The sequence below is a fragment of the Pelodiscus sinensis genome, chromosome 15, assembly GCF_049634645.1.
Source record: "Pelodiscus sinensis isolate JC-2024 chromosome 15, ASM4963464v1, whole genome shotgun sequence".
Classification (NCBI taxonomy): domain Eukaryota; kingdom Metazoa; phylum Chordata; order Testudines; family Trionychidae; genus Pelodiscus; species Pelodiscus sinensis.
In genome coordinates this window covers 17,820,253-17,836,667 of record NC_134725.1, presented here as the reverse complement: position 1 = coordinate 17,836,667, position 16,415 = coordinate 17,820,253, and the positions used below count along the sequence as shown (strand labels likewise).

The 16,415-nt window shown below is 42.7% G+C and overlaps 1 protein-coding gene across 1 annotated transcript in view; it reads right to left on the bottom strand.

The window, feature by feature from the left end:
• The window catches only part of LOC102451934 (septin-2), an 82,910-nt gene extending 68,742 nt beyond the window's left edge, over positions 1-14,168 (bottom strand). Inside the window, exons 1-3 of the mRNA XM_075898295.1 lie at positions 13,989-14,168; positions 2,752-2,804; positions 784-883 (exon numbers count right to left, since the gene is read on the bottom strand). Coding sequence (XP_075754410.1) covers positions 784-883; positions 2,752-2,778 — 127 coding nt within the window. The 5' untranslated portion in view covers positions 2,779-2,804; positions 13,989-14,168. The remainder of the gene's footprint in view (positions 1-783; positions 884-2,751; positions 2,805-13,988) is intronic.
• Between the last annotated feature and the right edge of the window lie 2,247 nt (positions 14,169-16,415).

Below are 16,415 nucleotides of genomic sequence, written 5' to 3'. Positions count from 1 at the left end.
AATCAAAAAGTATTGCCCACCTCTGCTTTAATAAGTAGAAAATGTTCCCTCCCATAAAACTTCACAAAATAACAGGATTTAATTTGATAAGAATACAATAGTGTAAGTCTTTGTTCTTCAACACATCAAATCAGGGATGTTTAATAAGTAAAATGCTAGTGCTTAGCCATTTAACTGTTTTAAATTAGGGCCTACTGACTGGCCCCATTGTGGCTACAGCCATGGGGTTCCACTGCAGCCATGAGTCCTGCCCCAGCTCTGAGGTCCCGCTGTGGCCATGGGACCCCACAGCACAGCTCATTGGTCCCTCCACAGTGGGGGCTGCTCCAGCCTGGTGTGGATGGCCACCGCCAAAGTTCACCTGCAAGGGCCAGTTAACCAGTAAGTCTCATGCTTATTGGTCAAATGTTTAATATTCCTACAACAAATAGAATAGATAATTAAAAACAGGTGCATACTTAGGTCTTGTCTAAATGAACATTTAGTGCATACAAGCTGGGGTATATATCTACCATACACTATTTTGTGGACCCCGCTCATTTGCATAGCAGTTCCTTAGTGTGTTTTGATCTACTTCATGTTTAAATAGGCATAAATCAAAGCACACCAAGAAACTGTTAGTATGAGACAGCAGGGTCCACATGGCCACTTGAGTGAGTGACATGCTATTGTGAGGTGGATTTTACTCCTCAACTTGCTGTAAACTAGATGTTTCTGTAGGCCAGCCTCTAATGTGCAAGACAAAATATTTTAATACTTAAGCCATTAAAGAAAACTACTTACCAACCACCATTAGAGTGAACTCAAATCCCTTTTTTACAGACTTCCTGTGGACTTGGTTGGGCAGATTAGCAAACCCCACATAGCCTGCTGAGTCAGAAAACTGGGAAGAAAAACAAAATTGAATACAAGTCAAGAAACAAAACAGCTGAAATGAAGTTCATGTGATTCTATGTCAAATAGAGCACATTTGCATGTAAACTGCACAAAGAATCAACACATTACTTGGCACTGTAGCAAGACTAACCTTAGAAACACCCTTTCCCAAAACTACCTTCCCATAGCAGCCTTTGAGAGAATGAAAGATTCAATAGGAGCTCTGGAACATATAGTACTGCAGCAAAAGGCTGCCCTCAGACAACACTGACCATACGTTTGCAAGCAACACTGTGTCATTAACACAAGACCATAGTAAGAGACAAGTAGCCCTGTTTATGACTGTAAACGGTCAAGTGTGCCTCTATCACCCCTTTCTTGCCACACCTGGCTCTAAGACCAGCTTCAGTATTCTCTTCTTTTTAAGCACCTTTAAAACCGACAGTGCCCAGCTATTCAACAGATTCCCTTTATAGGGTCCAGTGAATTAGATCCTGAATGAAGTCAATCAAAATAGACTGCAAATCTTCAAAATGTTCATCTCAGTTTCAGCTGGACCCACACCTTCTTCCTGAAAGTTGGTCTTCCATTTGAAGTTCGTTTTTTTCACCCCAAGCTCCAGGTGGGCACACTGTTTCCTATTTGAAGATCTGTCTTCCTGATCTTCCAGCACCTCTTCCCTGGAGTTTTTTTGTTTTTTCCATAGGCCCTCCTCCTGCTGAATCAGTGCCTGTCAGGAGCCTCCTATTTCCCCACAATGCCTGAAAGCATCTGCCAAATCCATCGACAGCAATCTTGCCCTGTATTAGGCTCAGATACTTGTGCTTAAACCCAATATGCCAGGAGGCAATCAATCCAAGTACACCAGAGCTGACTTGTGTTTTATTTTGGGGTTTGTTTGTGGTGAGGTAGGGGAGTTGGGAGGTTTGCAAGGGCAGTCCTGTGTGAGAGAGTGTTAAAGTGGACTTTGAGGTATGTTAAAAATGTAATAAAGATTTAAATCACAATCAATCATAATATCACTGACACTTTTAATCTGAAAAAATAGTGGAAATAGGTTCATTTGATACAGGTGAAAAATTTCAGTACCTAAGAATGCCTATGTACACATGCAGAAGAAAAACACTTCTGTAGATATATGTAGAAATACAAGCACGCATGGTAATAATGCACTGAGTATGAGTTTACCATCACCTCACAAGATGCACCTATAGATCACGTAAGTGAACAAAGTTAGTAGCATAGGTTAACATAAAACTAAAGTACAGATGTAAGCAACTAGTCAATTACACAAGAAGCCTAGGCATTTCAGGTAGTCCAGTAACTACTTCACTAGGCGCTTCCCATCCCTTGCTGTCCCACCAATGAGAGGAAGCGGGGGCTGATGCTCAGGGGAGCCATCTTAAAAGCCGGTTCCCCCTAGCACTGTCTCCACAAGAGGGCAGGGGAGACAAAGGTGCAGCAGGGGAAACAGCGCAAGTGGGGACTGAAGCAGTCCCTGCTCATGGCAGGCCCCGCTTGACCAGAGCAGCCCAATGTGTCACAGACAGGGGCCCTCCAGGTATGCCAGAGCAGCCTGCTCCCACAGTGGGGGGGGGGGTTGCTCCAGCCCAGTGGGCCTTCTGCCTACTCCCATTAAGCGATTAATTGATTAAAAACATTGTTTAACTGGTTAACTGATTAAACAGGATTTTACTCCCTGACATCAATCCTGTGTATAAATACAAGTAATTTTTTTAGTAAAAGTCCTGTTTAAGAAATATATTTGAGGTAATATATTTAGTCAGAATGTTTTAACTTTTTCAGTGAAATTATGAGTATTTTGAAAAGTTCAACAAAAGTATATACATTTGTATTTTGAAAGCAACTCTTTACCTTTACTTTTTCACCTGACTGAGACATGTTCTGTCCTCTTCACGTTTCAGAACCTAGAAAACAAGATCTCTGTTAATAGTACACTATGGATTAGATTCATCATAAGTTTAAGCACATGATCAAGAGCGGATACACATCTTATAATATGCTAAAGAGAAATGAAAATGGTTTTCCTCAACATACAGGGAATGAGCACTTTAGTCAGCAATAGATTTGGTAGATTTAGTCACTTATTAGCTGCAATAACACTACAGGCAGTCCCCGGGTTACATGGATCCGACTTACATCAGATCCCTACTTACAAACGGGGTGAGGCAACCCCGCACTAGCTGCTTCCCCCCAGCAGACCAGGGAGACGCGGAGCGGCTTTTCTCAGCAGACACCTCAGCTTGAGAATAAAGGACTGAGTGAAGTGAGATGTGGGAGAATAAAACTGAGCTCTGGAGAAATGTTTGGCTAGAGTTTCCCCTACAATATGTACCAGTTCTGACTTACATACAAATTCAACTTAAGAACAAACCTACAGTCTCTATCTTGTACATAACCCGGGAACTGCCTGTACTACGCAGTTTACCAAGCTATTCAAATAACAGGTAATCTAATAGATATGACTAAGCACTTGTAAATCAAGATTGTACTAACGTTTAAACCTAGCTTTAGAACTCTGTCTCCTTGCATTACTTTTTGCTTCTTTAAGTAGGTGCCAGATGCTTCTTACTGAATCTGATGATGGTCGGTGCTGCTGATGTAATTTGTTTTAGTTCAACTATTTGCCAATACCCTAATTCTCCCATGCACTTTCCCTTCTAATCCTGCCATGCATCATTTCCTCCTCTTTTTCTAGAGAGCTGAAAAATACTTTTCCTCCTCCCCCTCACCTCAGGGGAAATTTACATATAGCCAGGTGGATTTTAATGAACCTTTCATTAAAAAAATTCCTAAAGTCTCATCAGAAAGCAAAAATGAGAAGATTTTCCAGAAAACCAAAATACCCACAGACTATGAGGGTGACAGATGTGACAAAAATAATATTCTCAATGTAAATGGCATCTCTAAACCCTAACTACTAATACAACACTGAATGTGGGAATAGCCTGGCATTCAGCCAATACCCAGTAGAAATGAAAATTAACTATGCTGTTAATGTATATGTTCAAAGTATCTGTATTTCAATAACAACTAGCTACCCAGAAGAACTATATATTTTGGGAGGCTCACAAGACTCCATATTTGAAGAATGCTAGCTGTGTTATATAGACTAAGAATCCATTATATTCAGAGCAGCTACATAACACAAAGGAAATAGAGAGAGGGGAAGAATAATTCACAGCTTGACTTGTTGACAATACAGCTCTTGGCTGAGAAAGGAGGGAAGTGACCTACACAGACACCTGTGCACTCAGAAAACAGATGCTTCCCAGTAGTAGCTACTCTAGCCAGCAGGATGTGGCACAAGTCATTAAATGCAGCTGCTCATCCAAATCCTAGTATAAAAACTTGATCATTTAACTCTGCAGATACAAAGTAGGAAAGCCCAAATTTAACAAAAAGTTTCAAATTCCCTGCTGGCTGTATAGACTATAGCTGTAAGCAAGGTCAACTCAGCATCTTCCCTCCTCCACCAGCCTCCTTACATATTATCTAGTTCCTTTGTCTAGAGCCGCTATTGGTTAAGAAATACCAATCTTGTTTCTAGGACCCTGAGTGTCTCTAACCAGGCATCCCCCAGATTATGATTCTCAGACTATTTTGAGTATGATTTCATAGCAATTAGGGATGAGATAGTGTACACGCTTAAATGTGAACAGATGAGCCTGGGCATATTGGTTAACCTTCATGGCTATATGCAAGCCTCACCCTCTCTGTTATCCCTGTATCACAGGCAGCAGGAGGCTGCAAGTGGAAGGGAAGAGCAGGAGGGAGATGGTGTTCACGGGAATCCGGCTTTTAAGCAGGCTCCCCACAAGCACTGGCTCACAGGGAGTCACTTGCCGCCCCCCCCCCCCCCCCCCGAGCAGTATGGGCAGAAAGGGGACATGGAACTACCTCCCACACATGTAAACGTGTAACTGCTGAAAATTTCAGCAGTTACATATTTACCAAAAAAAAAAAAAAAAAAGCTTTTTAATATCCCTAGAAGCAGTCGAGTTTGGTTTTATGACCCAACACAGTAGGAGTTAGGTTTTCAACCAGCCAAAATTATGAATTTGCAAAGATGACGTAAATCAAGATTTAATTCCCTAGTTACTACTTAAACTACAGATGCAGATCACTGCTTGCCCAAGTTTTGTTCCATATTTGGAAATGTCTGTTGTTACCCTTCCCTAAGAACTAACAAGATAAACCATAATTGATGAGCTCTAGAACACTGCTATTGTTACAAGTGATATTTCAGTACTAGCCAAAATAACTGAGTTGGAAAACAGAAGAGCTACAATTATTGAGTTCCACTGTGTGTGTACATCTGGCTCACAGAAACTAACTTCTCACAGAACAAGGCTTACAATAAACAATAATCTTCCTAACAAAGAAAATATATTGGCATTTTTCTTCTTCTGCCTTTCCCCAGTCCTCTGAAATTTTCTCTTTTAACGGGGAGTCTGGATGTCTTCAGGGACTGGTAACAGGATAGTGAGCATTTTACCTCTTGGTTTTCAGTTTATCCCCAATATAACTTTATAATGACTGAAAAGGCCCAGAAAGAATGACACTACAGCAGAACCTCAGAGTTATGAGCTGACCAGTCAACCACACAGCTCATTTGGAACTAAAAGCACGCAAACAAGGAAACAGCAGAAACAAAAAAAAACAAAAATTGCGGCAGACTATACACTACTGTGTTAAATGAAAACAACTAGAAAAAAGGAAAAGTTAAGGAATAGGGATGTTAAAAAATCCTGTTACACGGTTACACATGCTGCAGACTCTGTATTATGAAGTTTGGCTTTATACTGCAGAGCCCACAGAGAAGCATCCCCAAAAGCAGTGCTGCCAGCTCATCAGTCTGGCTTCTAGGGAGGCGGCTTTGCTGCTGCAGTGAGGCTCCCTCCCCAGAAGCAAAGCCAGCAGCTCTTGCCTGGGCTCATTGGTTAACCTTCCCAGTAGACTGAGTGTAACCAACGCCATTAACGGAAACACCCTCACTCCTGTAGCCTCTCTCCCAGAACCTCCTGCACACCACGAAACAGTTAACTGCAGTGAGAACATAGATATTGGAATTAGGGAAGCAGGGGCTGCTGCTGCACCCCCTGACTTGAAGTTGTTTCCATCACATGCAAAGTTTACAGTTTGATTCAATGGCTCTCAGCATTCTCACTATACAAACTGTTTTGGTATCCCTCGGCAGGTGGCAGAGAGAAAAGGAGAGGCACTGATCAGAGGTGCTGTCAGCAGGTAAGAGAAGGAGCTGATCAGGGGCTGCTGCCATATTATTGTGGCTCTTTGACAATGCACTGGTAAATTACGGCTTCTAATGCATAATTCCAATCTCACAGGAGTCCCATCTTAAACAGCTATCTGTTTATGGACCAGCAAATATCAATGTAAGTTACCGCCTTTACGTGTGCAAACAGGCACAACATGCAGGTCACCTAACCCTACCATCTTCTGCCATGAAAAAACCATCCTGTGAGGCAGAGAGGAAGGAAACCAGGTCATTTCCTTTGTTCCTTTCAGGATGTAAGAAGTATTAGCAATAGGCAGTATGGGATTTTCCTAATGGTAATGAGAAAAAAATGTTATGGAAATTTACCAGAAAAGCTACTTTACATAATTTTAAATTCTATTTTAAATAAATTATATTTTTAAAACATCAATACCCAATTCAGATCCAGGAGACCATGCAAGGATTTCTCTTTTCTGAAATCAATACTTAAAAATATTTGATGTCCTTTTGGTAATTTAAAAAAGCAACCCAAGAAGTGAAAACTATAATACAGGATGTGTGCTAGAATTGGTTTTATCAGCACAATGTGATCACACATGCTCCCAGATTTCAAAAGTGTAAACCACCAGTAAGTCACCAAGAACATTTGAACTAAATACCGGTGGAATCTCTGAAATCGGGTGCACTCTGATCCGGCAACATCTGTAATCCTTGGACATTGCTGGATCAGAGAGTCCTGGCACCAGGGTGTGCGAACTGGCTGGGAACCCATCCCTAGGGAGCCAAGTCTAGCAGGACTGGCGAGTTCCATCCCCAGGGAGTCCTGGTTGGGTGGGACAGCAGAGGGACCAGCAAACCCCGTTCGGGGAGCCCTGGCTGGGTGGGGCAGTAGCAGGGCAGCCAGCAAGCCCTGTCCCCGAGGATCCCTGGCAAAGCACAGCAGAAGCGGGGCAGTTGGCAACCCCGTTTCTGAGGATTCCTGGTCGGGCAGGGAAAAGAGAGGCCATTGTGGCTGGGGAGTTCTGCCAGGGAGGGCAAGTGTCCTAGAAGGCTGATGGCAGGGGACCTCTCCGATCTAGCAAATTCCCTCATTCAGGATGGGTCAGGTCCCAAGGGTGATGGACAAGGGAGGTCCAACCTGTTCTGCGGAATATCTCTGTTATTATAATGGACTGTGACAAAAGAAGTCCAATCTAGCTATGGAAGCACGTCAGAAACAATACTGGAAACTATTTAGAAAACCTCGTGCCTACCAAGAAATATGGGAGTTCAGTGGAAAAGGATTTTACACTTTTCCAGATAATATTCATTCCAGGCCATTCCTAGTGAAGGGAGGCTCCGTCCATATCAAAAGGCTGGCAACGCTGTTCATTTCTTCAGAACGGAACCAGCTGTCACAGACTGAACAATGGATGTGTAAAACAATGTTTTTCAGAGTAATGCAGAAGTGCATTAACTTCCTTCTGTTAGAAAACTATACAACTTATTTCCCTGAAACTAGAATATAGGGATTTAACTCCTATTTCTAACCTCAAATTTGCTATTGCTACAGCACTGGCAGGCAGACCAAGTCAAAATAATCCCACATCTAAGTACCTTGTATGTAGCATTATCAAGCAATTGGGTGTAACTTTATGGCTTCTATTACAAATTAAGGACATTGCATTTCTTTTGTTAAATGATAAAAAAGTCTTGTGTGTACACACATTTTAGATGAAGACCAGTTTACAAAAAAATATCATTTAATTCAAGATCTTAGAGGTACTAGCTATATACTTTAGAAATGTACATCCGTGTATTAATCAGTTTGTTCAAGAACTCCTCCAAAACAGTAAGAGCTAGGGCCTCCAAATTTTGTATAAAACTTTCTCTTCTCCTAACTAAAAGGAAGGTGAGGATTTGGTTGTGCCCAGAAAATGGAAAGTGTATTCCAGAACATGGAAAGGGAGAGGTTGTTCGGAAGGACTCTATAGTCACAGTGACCACTGGGGAAGGGATGTTAAATGGCGTTTAATCAATTAATCAACTAGGAGCTAACCCTGCTACAGCTCTACTCCACTATAGCTCTCCCAGCAGGCTCTTAATAAACATAAAAGGCTGAAGCGCAGTGGGTGGGGGAGACCAGGCACAAGCCAAGACAGATAATTCCCTGCTCGCACCTGATTCCCCTTGCTGCACTTCTGCCAGCTCTTAATACATTTAAAAAACAGAGGCGCAGCATCTAGGACTGGGCACAAGCTGGCAATCAGCTGATTCCTGGCTCATGCCTGGTTGCCTGCTAAGCCTCTGTTTCTCCAACTCCCAACGGAGATGGTGCGGGGGGAACCAGCTTTTACGCTGGCTCCCCAAGCACCAGCTTCTGCTCCCTTTCCCCCGTTGTTGCCTCTGATGGGGGGGAGGGGAGAGAGAAGAGGAAGCTGGTATGTGTGGGAAGCCTGATTTTAAGCCAGCTTTCCACGAGCACCAACTCCCACCTGCTCTTCCCTCCTCCTCCATGCAAAGCTGCTACTGTTATAGAGTCCATGCATGTAACCATGAAGATTAAATGAGTCCAGTCTCATCAGTTAATGTTTCAAATATACACTATTACATCCCTAACACATAATTCAATACATAATGCTTCATTGTTGCTCTGTTCCCTTATTTTTGTGCTTATCACCCTCATTATTGAACAAATTGGTAATGTAAACAGTTCTGTTTATATTCAATACAAATTAATTGACTAAAAGGTTTTATGTCTTTCATCTTTAAACAAGAGGACTTGGAAAAGTTAATAAAAAAAGCTTATCTGGTTTTTGATTATTCAACTTGCAGATATATAAGAATGGCCATACTGGGTGAGACCAAAGATCCATCCAGCCCAGTATCCTGTCTTCCAATAGTGGCCAATGCCAGATGCCCCAGAGGGTGTTAACAGAACAAGTAATCATCACATGATCCCTCTCCTGTCATTCATTTCCAGCCCCTGACAAACAGAGGCTAGAGACACCATTCCTAACCATGCTGGCTAATACACATTGATGGACCTAACCTTCATGGATTTATCTAGTTCTTTTTTTAATCCTGGTCTTCACAACACCCTCTGGCAAGAAGTTCCGCAGGCTGACTGAAGTGAAGAAAAACTTCCTTTTGTTTTAAACCTGATGCCTATTAATTTCATTTGGTGACCCCTTAGTTCTTAGGTTTTCCTTACTGACTTTTTCCACACCAGTCATGATTTTATAGACCTCTAACATATCCCCCCTAAGTCTCCTCTTTTTTAAGATGAAAAGTCCAAGTTTTTTTTAATCTCTCTTCACATGGGACCCATTCCAAACCCTTAATCATTTTTGTTGCCCTTCTCTGAACCTTTTCCAATGTCAATATATCTTTTTTCAGATGAGGCAACCACATCTGTACACAGTATTCAAGATGTGGGCATACCATGGTTTTCTATAGAGAAAATAAGATATTCTCTGTCTTATTCTCTATCCCTTTTTTAATTATTTTGCTTTTTTGACTGCCGCTGCACATTGAGTGGATGTTTTCAGAGAACTATCCAACGTGACTTCAAGATCTCTCTCAAGTAGTTATAGCTAAATTAGTCACCATCATATTGTATGCAGAGTTGGGATTATTTTTCCAATGTGCATTACTTTACCTTTATCAACATTAAATTTCATTTACCATTTTGTTGCCCAGTCACTTAGTTTGGTGAGAACTCTTTGAAGCTCTTCAGTCTGATTTGGTCTTAACTATCTTGAGCAGTTTGGTATCATCCACAAATTTTTCCACTTCATTATTTACCCCTTTCTCCCGATCATTAATAAGTAGATTGAATAGGACTGGTCCCAGCAGTACCCTTGGAGGACACTACTAGTTATCTCCATTCTGAAAACTGACCATTTATTCCTACCCTTTGATAACTGGTTAAAAGACAGGAAACAATCTGTGAAAGTCTTATTCCATGACAACTTACTTTACTTAAGAGCCTTTGGTGAGCAACCCTGTCAAAGGCTTCCTGGAAATCTAAGTACACTATATACACTGGATCCCCTTTTTCCACGTTTGTTGACCCTCCTCAAAGCACTCTAGCAGATTAGTAAGGCATGAGTTCCCTTTACAGAAGCCATGTTGACTTTTCCCCAACAAATTATGTTCATCTATGTGTCTGACAATTTTATTCTTTACTATAGTTTCAATTAATTTGCCTGGTACTGATTTATTAGACTTGCTGGTCTATATTTGCCAGGATCACAGCTAGAGAGCTTTTTAAATACTGGCATCACATCACGTTAGCTATCTTCCAGTAATTAGGTACAGAAGCTGATTTAAAGAATAGGCTACAAAGCACCGTTAATAGTTCTGCAATTTCACATTTGAGCTCTTTCAGAACTCGTGTGAATGCCTTCTAGTCCCAGTGACTTTTTACTGTTAAGTTTATCAATTTGTTCCAAAATCTCCTCTAATGACACCTTAATATGGGACAATTCTTCAGATTTGTCACCTAAAAAAAATTGTTCAGGGTTGGGAATCTCCCTACCATCCTCAGCCATGAAGACCAAAGCAAAGAATTCATTTAGTTTCTCCACAATTATTTTATCATCTTTGAGTGCTTGTTTATCATCTAGATCATTCAGGAGCCCCACTGGCTGTTTAGTAGGCTTCCTGCTTCTGATGTACTTTAAAAAACATTTTGTTATTACTTTTTTAATTTTTTGGCTAGCTGTTCTTCAAATTCCTTTTTGGCTTATTCTTCTTACATTTTTACACTTAATTTACAGAGTTTACGCTCCTTTTTATTTTCTTCACTGGGATTTAACTGCCACTTTTTAAATGATGCCTTTTTATCTCACTGCTTCTTTTACTTGGTTAAGCCAAGCCACAGTGACACTTTTTTTTTCCTCTTACTGTGTTTTTTAATTTGGGGTATACAATTAAGTTGGGCCTCTATTATGGCGCCTTTGAAAAGTTTCCATGCAGCTTTCAGGAATTTTACTTTTGTACCTTTTAATTTTTTTACTAACCTCATTTTTGTGTAGTTTCCCTTTCTGAAATTAAATGCCACAGTGTTCAGCTGCTGAGGTATTTTTCCCACAATAGGGATGTTAACTTTTATTACAATCTGGTCACTATTTCCAAGTGGTCCAGTTAGATTTAATCTCTTGGGCCAGATCCAGCACTCCAGTTAGGACTAAATCAAGAAGTGCCTCTCCTCTTGTGAAGAGGCAATCTTAGAAAGTAGCTGTTTCTTTAGGAACCTTTCAACATATCTGACCAACTTATTTTTAGTTAGGAACTAAGTTTCCCTTCTCTCTCTCACAATCTAAAAGACAGAGCATCGTAAACTGCCTGGCTTCATTTAGGCATAAATCACGCCACACACTGTAGCAATGTTGCAATTCTGGTGTTACGTTACAAAACATAGATAGAATGTTGTCACAAGTTTGGCATCTTTCCAAAGAAGTGCTTAAGTTCTCTTTTCTCCTTTGTGCAAGTATGAATTCCATTATTTCATATAATGAAATATATTGCACTCACTGCGTGAAAATCCATCTCCAAGTTAAAGCTGAGCAGTTTTACATCCAACTACTATTTTTTAATAACTGATTTCAATGAAGGACATTAAACTTGCCTTAAAAGTATAGCTCTAAACTACAATCAGATTGGATAAAAAAACAGAGTTCAATTTTCTGCTAATTTTAAAGTTTTAACAGAGTACTGTTACTGTAACACAAATTCATTATGCGTACCAAAAAATCTTGCCGGGCTCCAACAGAACGGGTCCAATCTTGCCAATACTTACTTGCCAGACCACTTGTAAAAATAGCTATTTCACCAAAGCCAACAATATGATTTGCTGTAGTAAGTACTACACCTGATCATTGGCATTACCACTGCCAGGATCTATTTATTTGCATGGTCAATATTCAGCACTCTCTCCATGAAGTTTTAAGACTAATAATTCCATTATATTAAACATTTAAAACTCTGATTTTTAGAATGTTATGTATAAATGTATAAACAAATCTAAAGTTCTCTGACCCTAATATTCACTTTACAATAAAAATGTGATTATCTGCTTCTAATATTATTTGCACAACACCAAAAGTGCTCTAGACACTTTCTTGCCATCACTTCAACAAACAGTCATAGAGAAACAAAAAACAGGACTATATAGCACTTTAAAGAATAACAAGATGGTTTATTAGGTGATGAGCTTTTATGGGCCAGACCCACTTCCTCAGATCAAAGTGGGTCTGGCCCACGAAAGCTAATAAACCATATAAACCTAATAAACCATCTTGTTAGTCTTTAAAGTGCTACATAGTCCTGTTTTTTGTTTTAGCTACACCAGACTAACACAGCTACATTTCTATAACTAGTCATAGAGAAATAAGTCTAATAGAGCTGGTTATTTAACTCAAAGAAATAGTACATATTAGTCATTAAATGTAGCAATCACAGTGGTTTTTGCCTAAGCAAGCAGCTACTGGTAATATTTTTTAAGAGTCATTGTATTAAGAAAACACCATAAAATGGTCTTAAAGAACTTTGATAACCTCTTGCCAAAGACAAATAATTGTTGATGGAAAAAACTAAATAGATTTTATTCATCATAAATCATAATACTGTGCAGGTGGCCAGATACTGGGCTTCTGAAGGTTAGTGACAATTCTGTAAGATAGTTTTAAAAGTATGGAGAGAAAAGGCAAAGGACTATGCTGTGTTGCTCCATACAAGAGAGCCTAAGGTATGACTTGCAATAAAATTTAAAAAAAAAAGTGCCATATGATCAGAAAAGATCTGGAAAAATATACAGCCACTTCCCAACTTACGAACACACTGACTTACGATCATCTGTACTGATGACCAACCTCCCATTAACCCATTATAATATTTTTTAGTTGAGAACCATGTACATCAAGTTTTTCGAACAGCGTGGGCAGCACTTTTAAGGGTATTTCCAACTTACAACCAAATTGAGTTACGACCAGGTGTTCCTAAGTCAGGGACTGCCTGTATATTTAATTACCATGATACTGTTTATTTTTCAGCATGTAGGAGAGAAATTAATCTAAGATGTATAAAGTAACTTAATGCATGTATCATCAGCTATCAAAATCAAGTACTAGGTCTTGTCCTGCTGTGCAATTTACAGTTCAACTTCCACTTTCTCATTTTCCCTTAGTTATAATCCTAAATTATACTTGATGCTGTTATTTTGAAAACGTATTTGGAATGCCAAAACGTCTTGGTTCCATCAACATTCAACACCTCTGATTAAACTATGAAGCCCAGAGCCCAAGAGCAATGCCCAAGGCCTTAGTCCACAGCTAAAAAGCGCTACACGTCCTTGGTTTGTTTGCTTTTTTCATGTACAATTCCCGGTGTGCTTCTGTGGTCTTCAACAGACAGCCAACCAAAGAAGTTCTGCCCTTTGATATGTTCTATGTAGGCTCCCCCTGGAGCCTACAAAGTGCTGTGGCTTGGTGACATTAAAAAGCATCAGCGCTACATACTTAAGAATTAAATCCTGGCTGCCGCGCGCAGTTGGAGCCCTAGGGCCGGGTGGGCGCTGCAGGAGAGGCAGAAGAGGAACGGCTGCCGGGGACTCTCCCCCCCCAGAGCTCGGAGGGAAAAGCGGCGGGCGGCCAACACGGGCGGAGACGCAGCCCCCGAGCCAGGCACAGCAGGAGCCGGGCTCCTGGCGCGGAGCCAGCCCGCCCCACGGGACCTGCCTAGTCTCGGACGGGAGGGGCAGTCCAGGCCCGGGGAGGGTGAACAGGGCTCTCTGGCTGCAGAGACCCCCCCCCCCCCTCCGCCGGCAGCGGGCTGCACGCGGCTCCCTCCTCCCTGCGCCCGTGCCTACCTGGGCCAACCCCCGAGAGCCTTCTCCCCGCCGCGGCGCCCAGCTGCCAGGCCGCAATCCAGACCGGAACCGCCCTCTCCCTACTCCGCCGGAATCCCACAGGGCACCGCGGCCGCGCGCGTCTCTACTGCTCTTCCACTCACGCGACGAGGCGAGACGGAGGCTAGAGTGTCTCTCTCGCCTCGCTCCGCAAGCGCGGGGGCGGGGCCGAGGGGGGGGGAGGGTGAGGCGGAGATGACGGCAGCTCTGAGGGGCGGGGCTGTGCCCGTCGGAGCAGAGATGTGGGCCACGTCACCGGGCAGAGTGACGCAGAGTGGCGTGACGCGCCATCGTGTGTGTGGCGAAGGGGGGGGGGCAGGAGAGAATCATCGTCATCCCCCGTGGTGACGCCACGTGATGTCATCGCCTCGCAGCGGTGACGCCACTGGGGGGGATGCAAGGGGTGATTCTGCAGCCCCCTGGCGGCCGGAAGGGCTTGGAAACGGCTCTTTCCTGGCCTTTGTGGTTGTTGCCCCAGAGCAGGCCCCCTTCCTCCTCCCCTCCAGGCTGGGTGCTGCACAAACATGGGGCTAGTCTACACTGGCAGCTTCTGGTACAAGAACTCGTTTGCGGAGGGGTTCTTGTGCAAAAACTCTTCCCTGTGCTTTTGCACAAGAGCATCCATGGCAGTGTGGACACTCTCTTCTGCAAGAAAGCTCTGATGGCCATTTTAACCAGAGGGGCTTCTTGCACAAGAAATTCATGCTGCCTGTCTTCACTGTTCTCTTCTGGAAGAGCTCTTGTTCAAGAGGGCTTATTCCTCATGGGGAGAGGAATAACTCTTCTGGAAGAAGCCCTGTTTTACAACTCTATACTGCAGATTTACTTCTGAAGAATGCTGGTGCAGTGTAGACAGCCAGCAAGTTTTTGCGGAAGAACGGTTCCGTAAGAAGCTGCCAGTATAGACGTAGCCACAGAGGCTATGTCTAGACTTTGGAAAGAGGGCTGTAGTTTAGACGTTCCTGAGGCTCCCTGCACCAGAGAGCGTACAGCACAGCCCTGAGCGCAACCAGTGAGCATGCCTGTGGGAAATGCAAAGCAACAGCTCTCATTTCCCACTCAGGTGGACAAGCCAGATAAGTGCATCTAGGCAAGGGAAGGCCTGAGGGATATTACAGGTTAACCCAGGGGTTCTCAAGTTTGGTGATACCACAACCCCCTTCTAAGTTGCTTGTGACCCCCCAGTGGGGGGAGTTGGGTCCCACAGTTTGAGAAACACAGGCTTAACCAATAAGTATATGCCTTCCTGGCATGCTTACCAGCTAACCAGTTACCCCAGTAGCCCAACTGGCAGGACCCCAGCTGTGATGGGTGGCTAGGTTGGAGTAGCCCCAGCTGTCCACATGGCTAGGGTGGAGCAACTGCTGCCAGCTGCTGCTGTGGGAGGCAGCAGCATGGGAGGGGAGGAGGTGGTTTGACAGAAGCCCATATGTGTGGAGACCCAGCTTAAAGATGGTTTCTCATGTATAATGGCTCCTGTTTGCCACCTCCACCCTCCAGGCTGCTGCCTCTCAGAGGCTGTGGGGGAGTCAGGAGCAGGCAGCACTTAAAAACTGGCTCCCTGTGGGCACCAGCTCCACAAGGGAGGTGCATGTAGTTATGAGTAATTGATAACCCCAAGTTTATTAGTTAATCATATAGATGACTACACCCTAAAATCCCTAATCTCCACCCCATCCTTAGAGTACTTTTGTTTCCAAGTGTTTCAATGTATCCTCTCAGGGTAAGAAGCAATCTGTGAAGCCAGTTGAAGACAATCATTGTTTGCTTCCCATTCCTTACATAGAATTTCCCCAGGGCATGGAGTATTTGTCCCATTCCCCCCATTGCGGTGGAAAAATACAAAATTAAAGATGGATTGCAGCACCAGGTGGCATGGTCACATGTCTTTGTAGGACTAATCACAGTTTAGGCTTATAGGAAAAACTAGACTATTCACAGGTCTTTATCTTGAGCACTGACCGGGCCAGTAAGTTCCACTAATGGCTTTCACTAGAAAACCTAGATTAATAGGTTTACACTTTATATTTTTAACTTTATATTTTAAAAAAGTACATACACACAAATAAAATATACAAATTCAAGAGATAACTAGCTCTTGAATAATAGGATACTTACCCCATTTTGCATAAAGCATATTCAACTTATGCATATTCATATTCAAAATCACAGGAATGGTCACTAGGCTGTTGTTCCAGGGGCTGCTGTTCAATTGACCCTGGGTTTCACCTCTGGATGCTGCTCCTGCAGGGCTAGCCACTAGCTGCTGTTCCTGTGACCCAGGGACTAGCCACCAGCTGCTTGTCCTGTGACCCAGGGACTGCTGCTTCAGTGGTACCAAAGCTGGCTACCAACATCTGCTCCATCTCTATTGCTATTCCTGCAGCA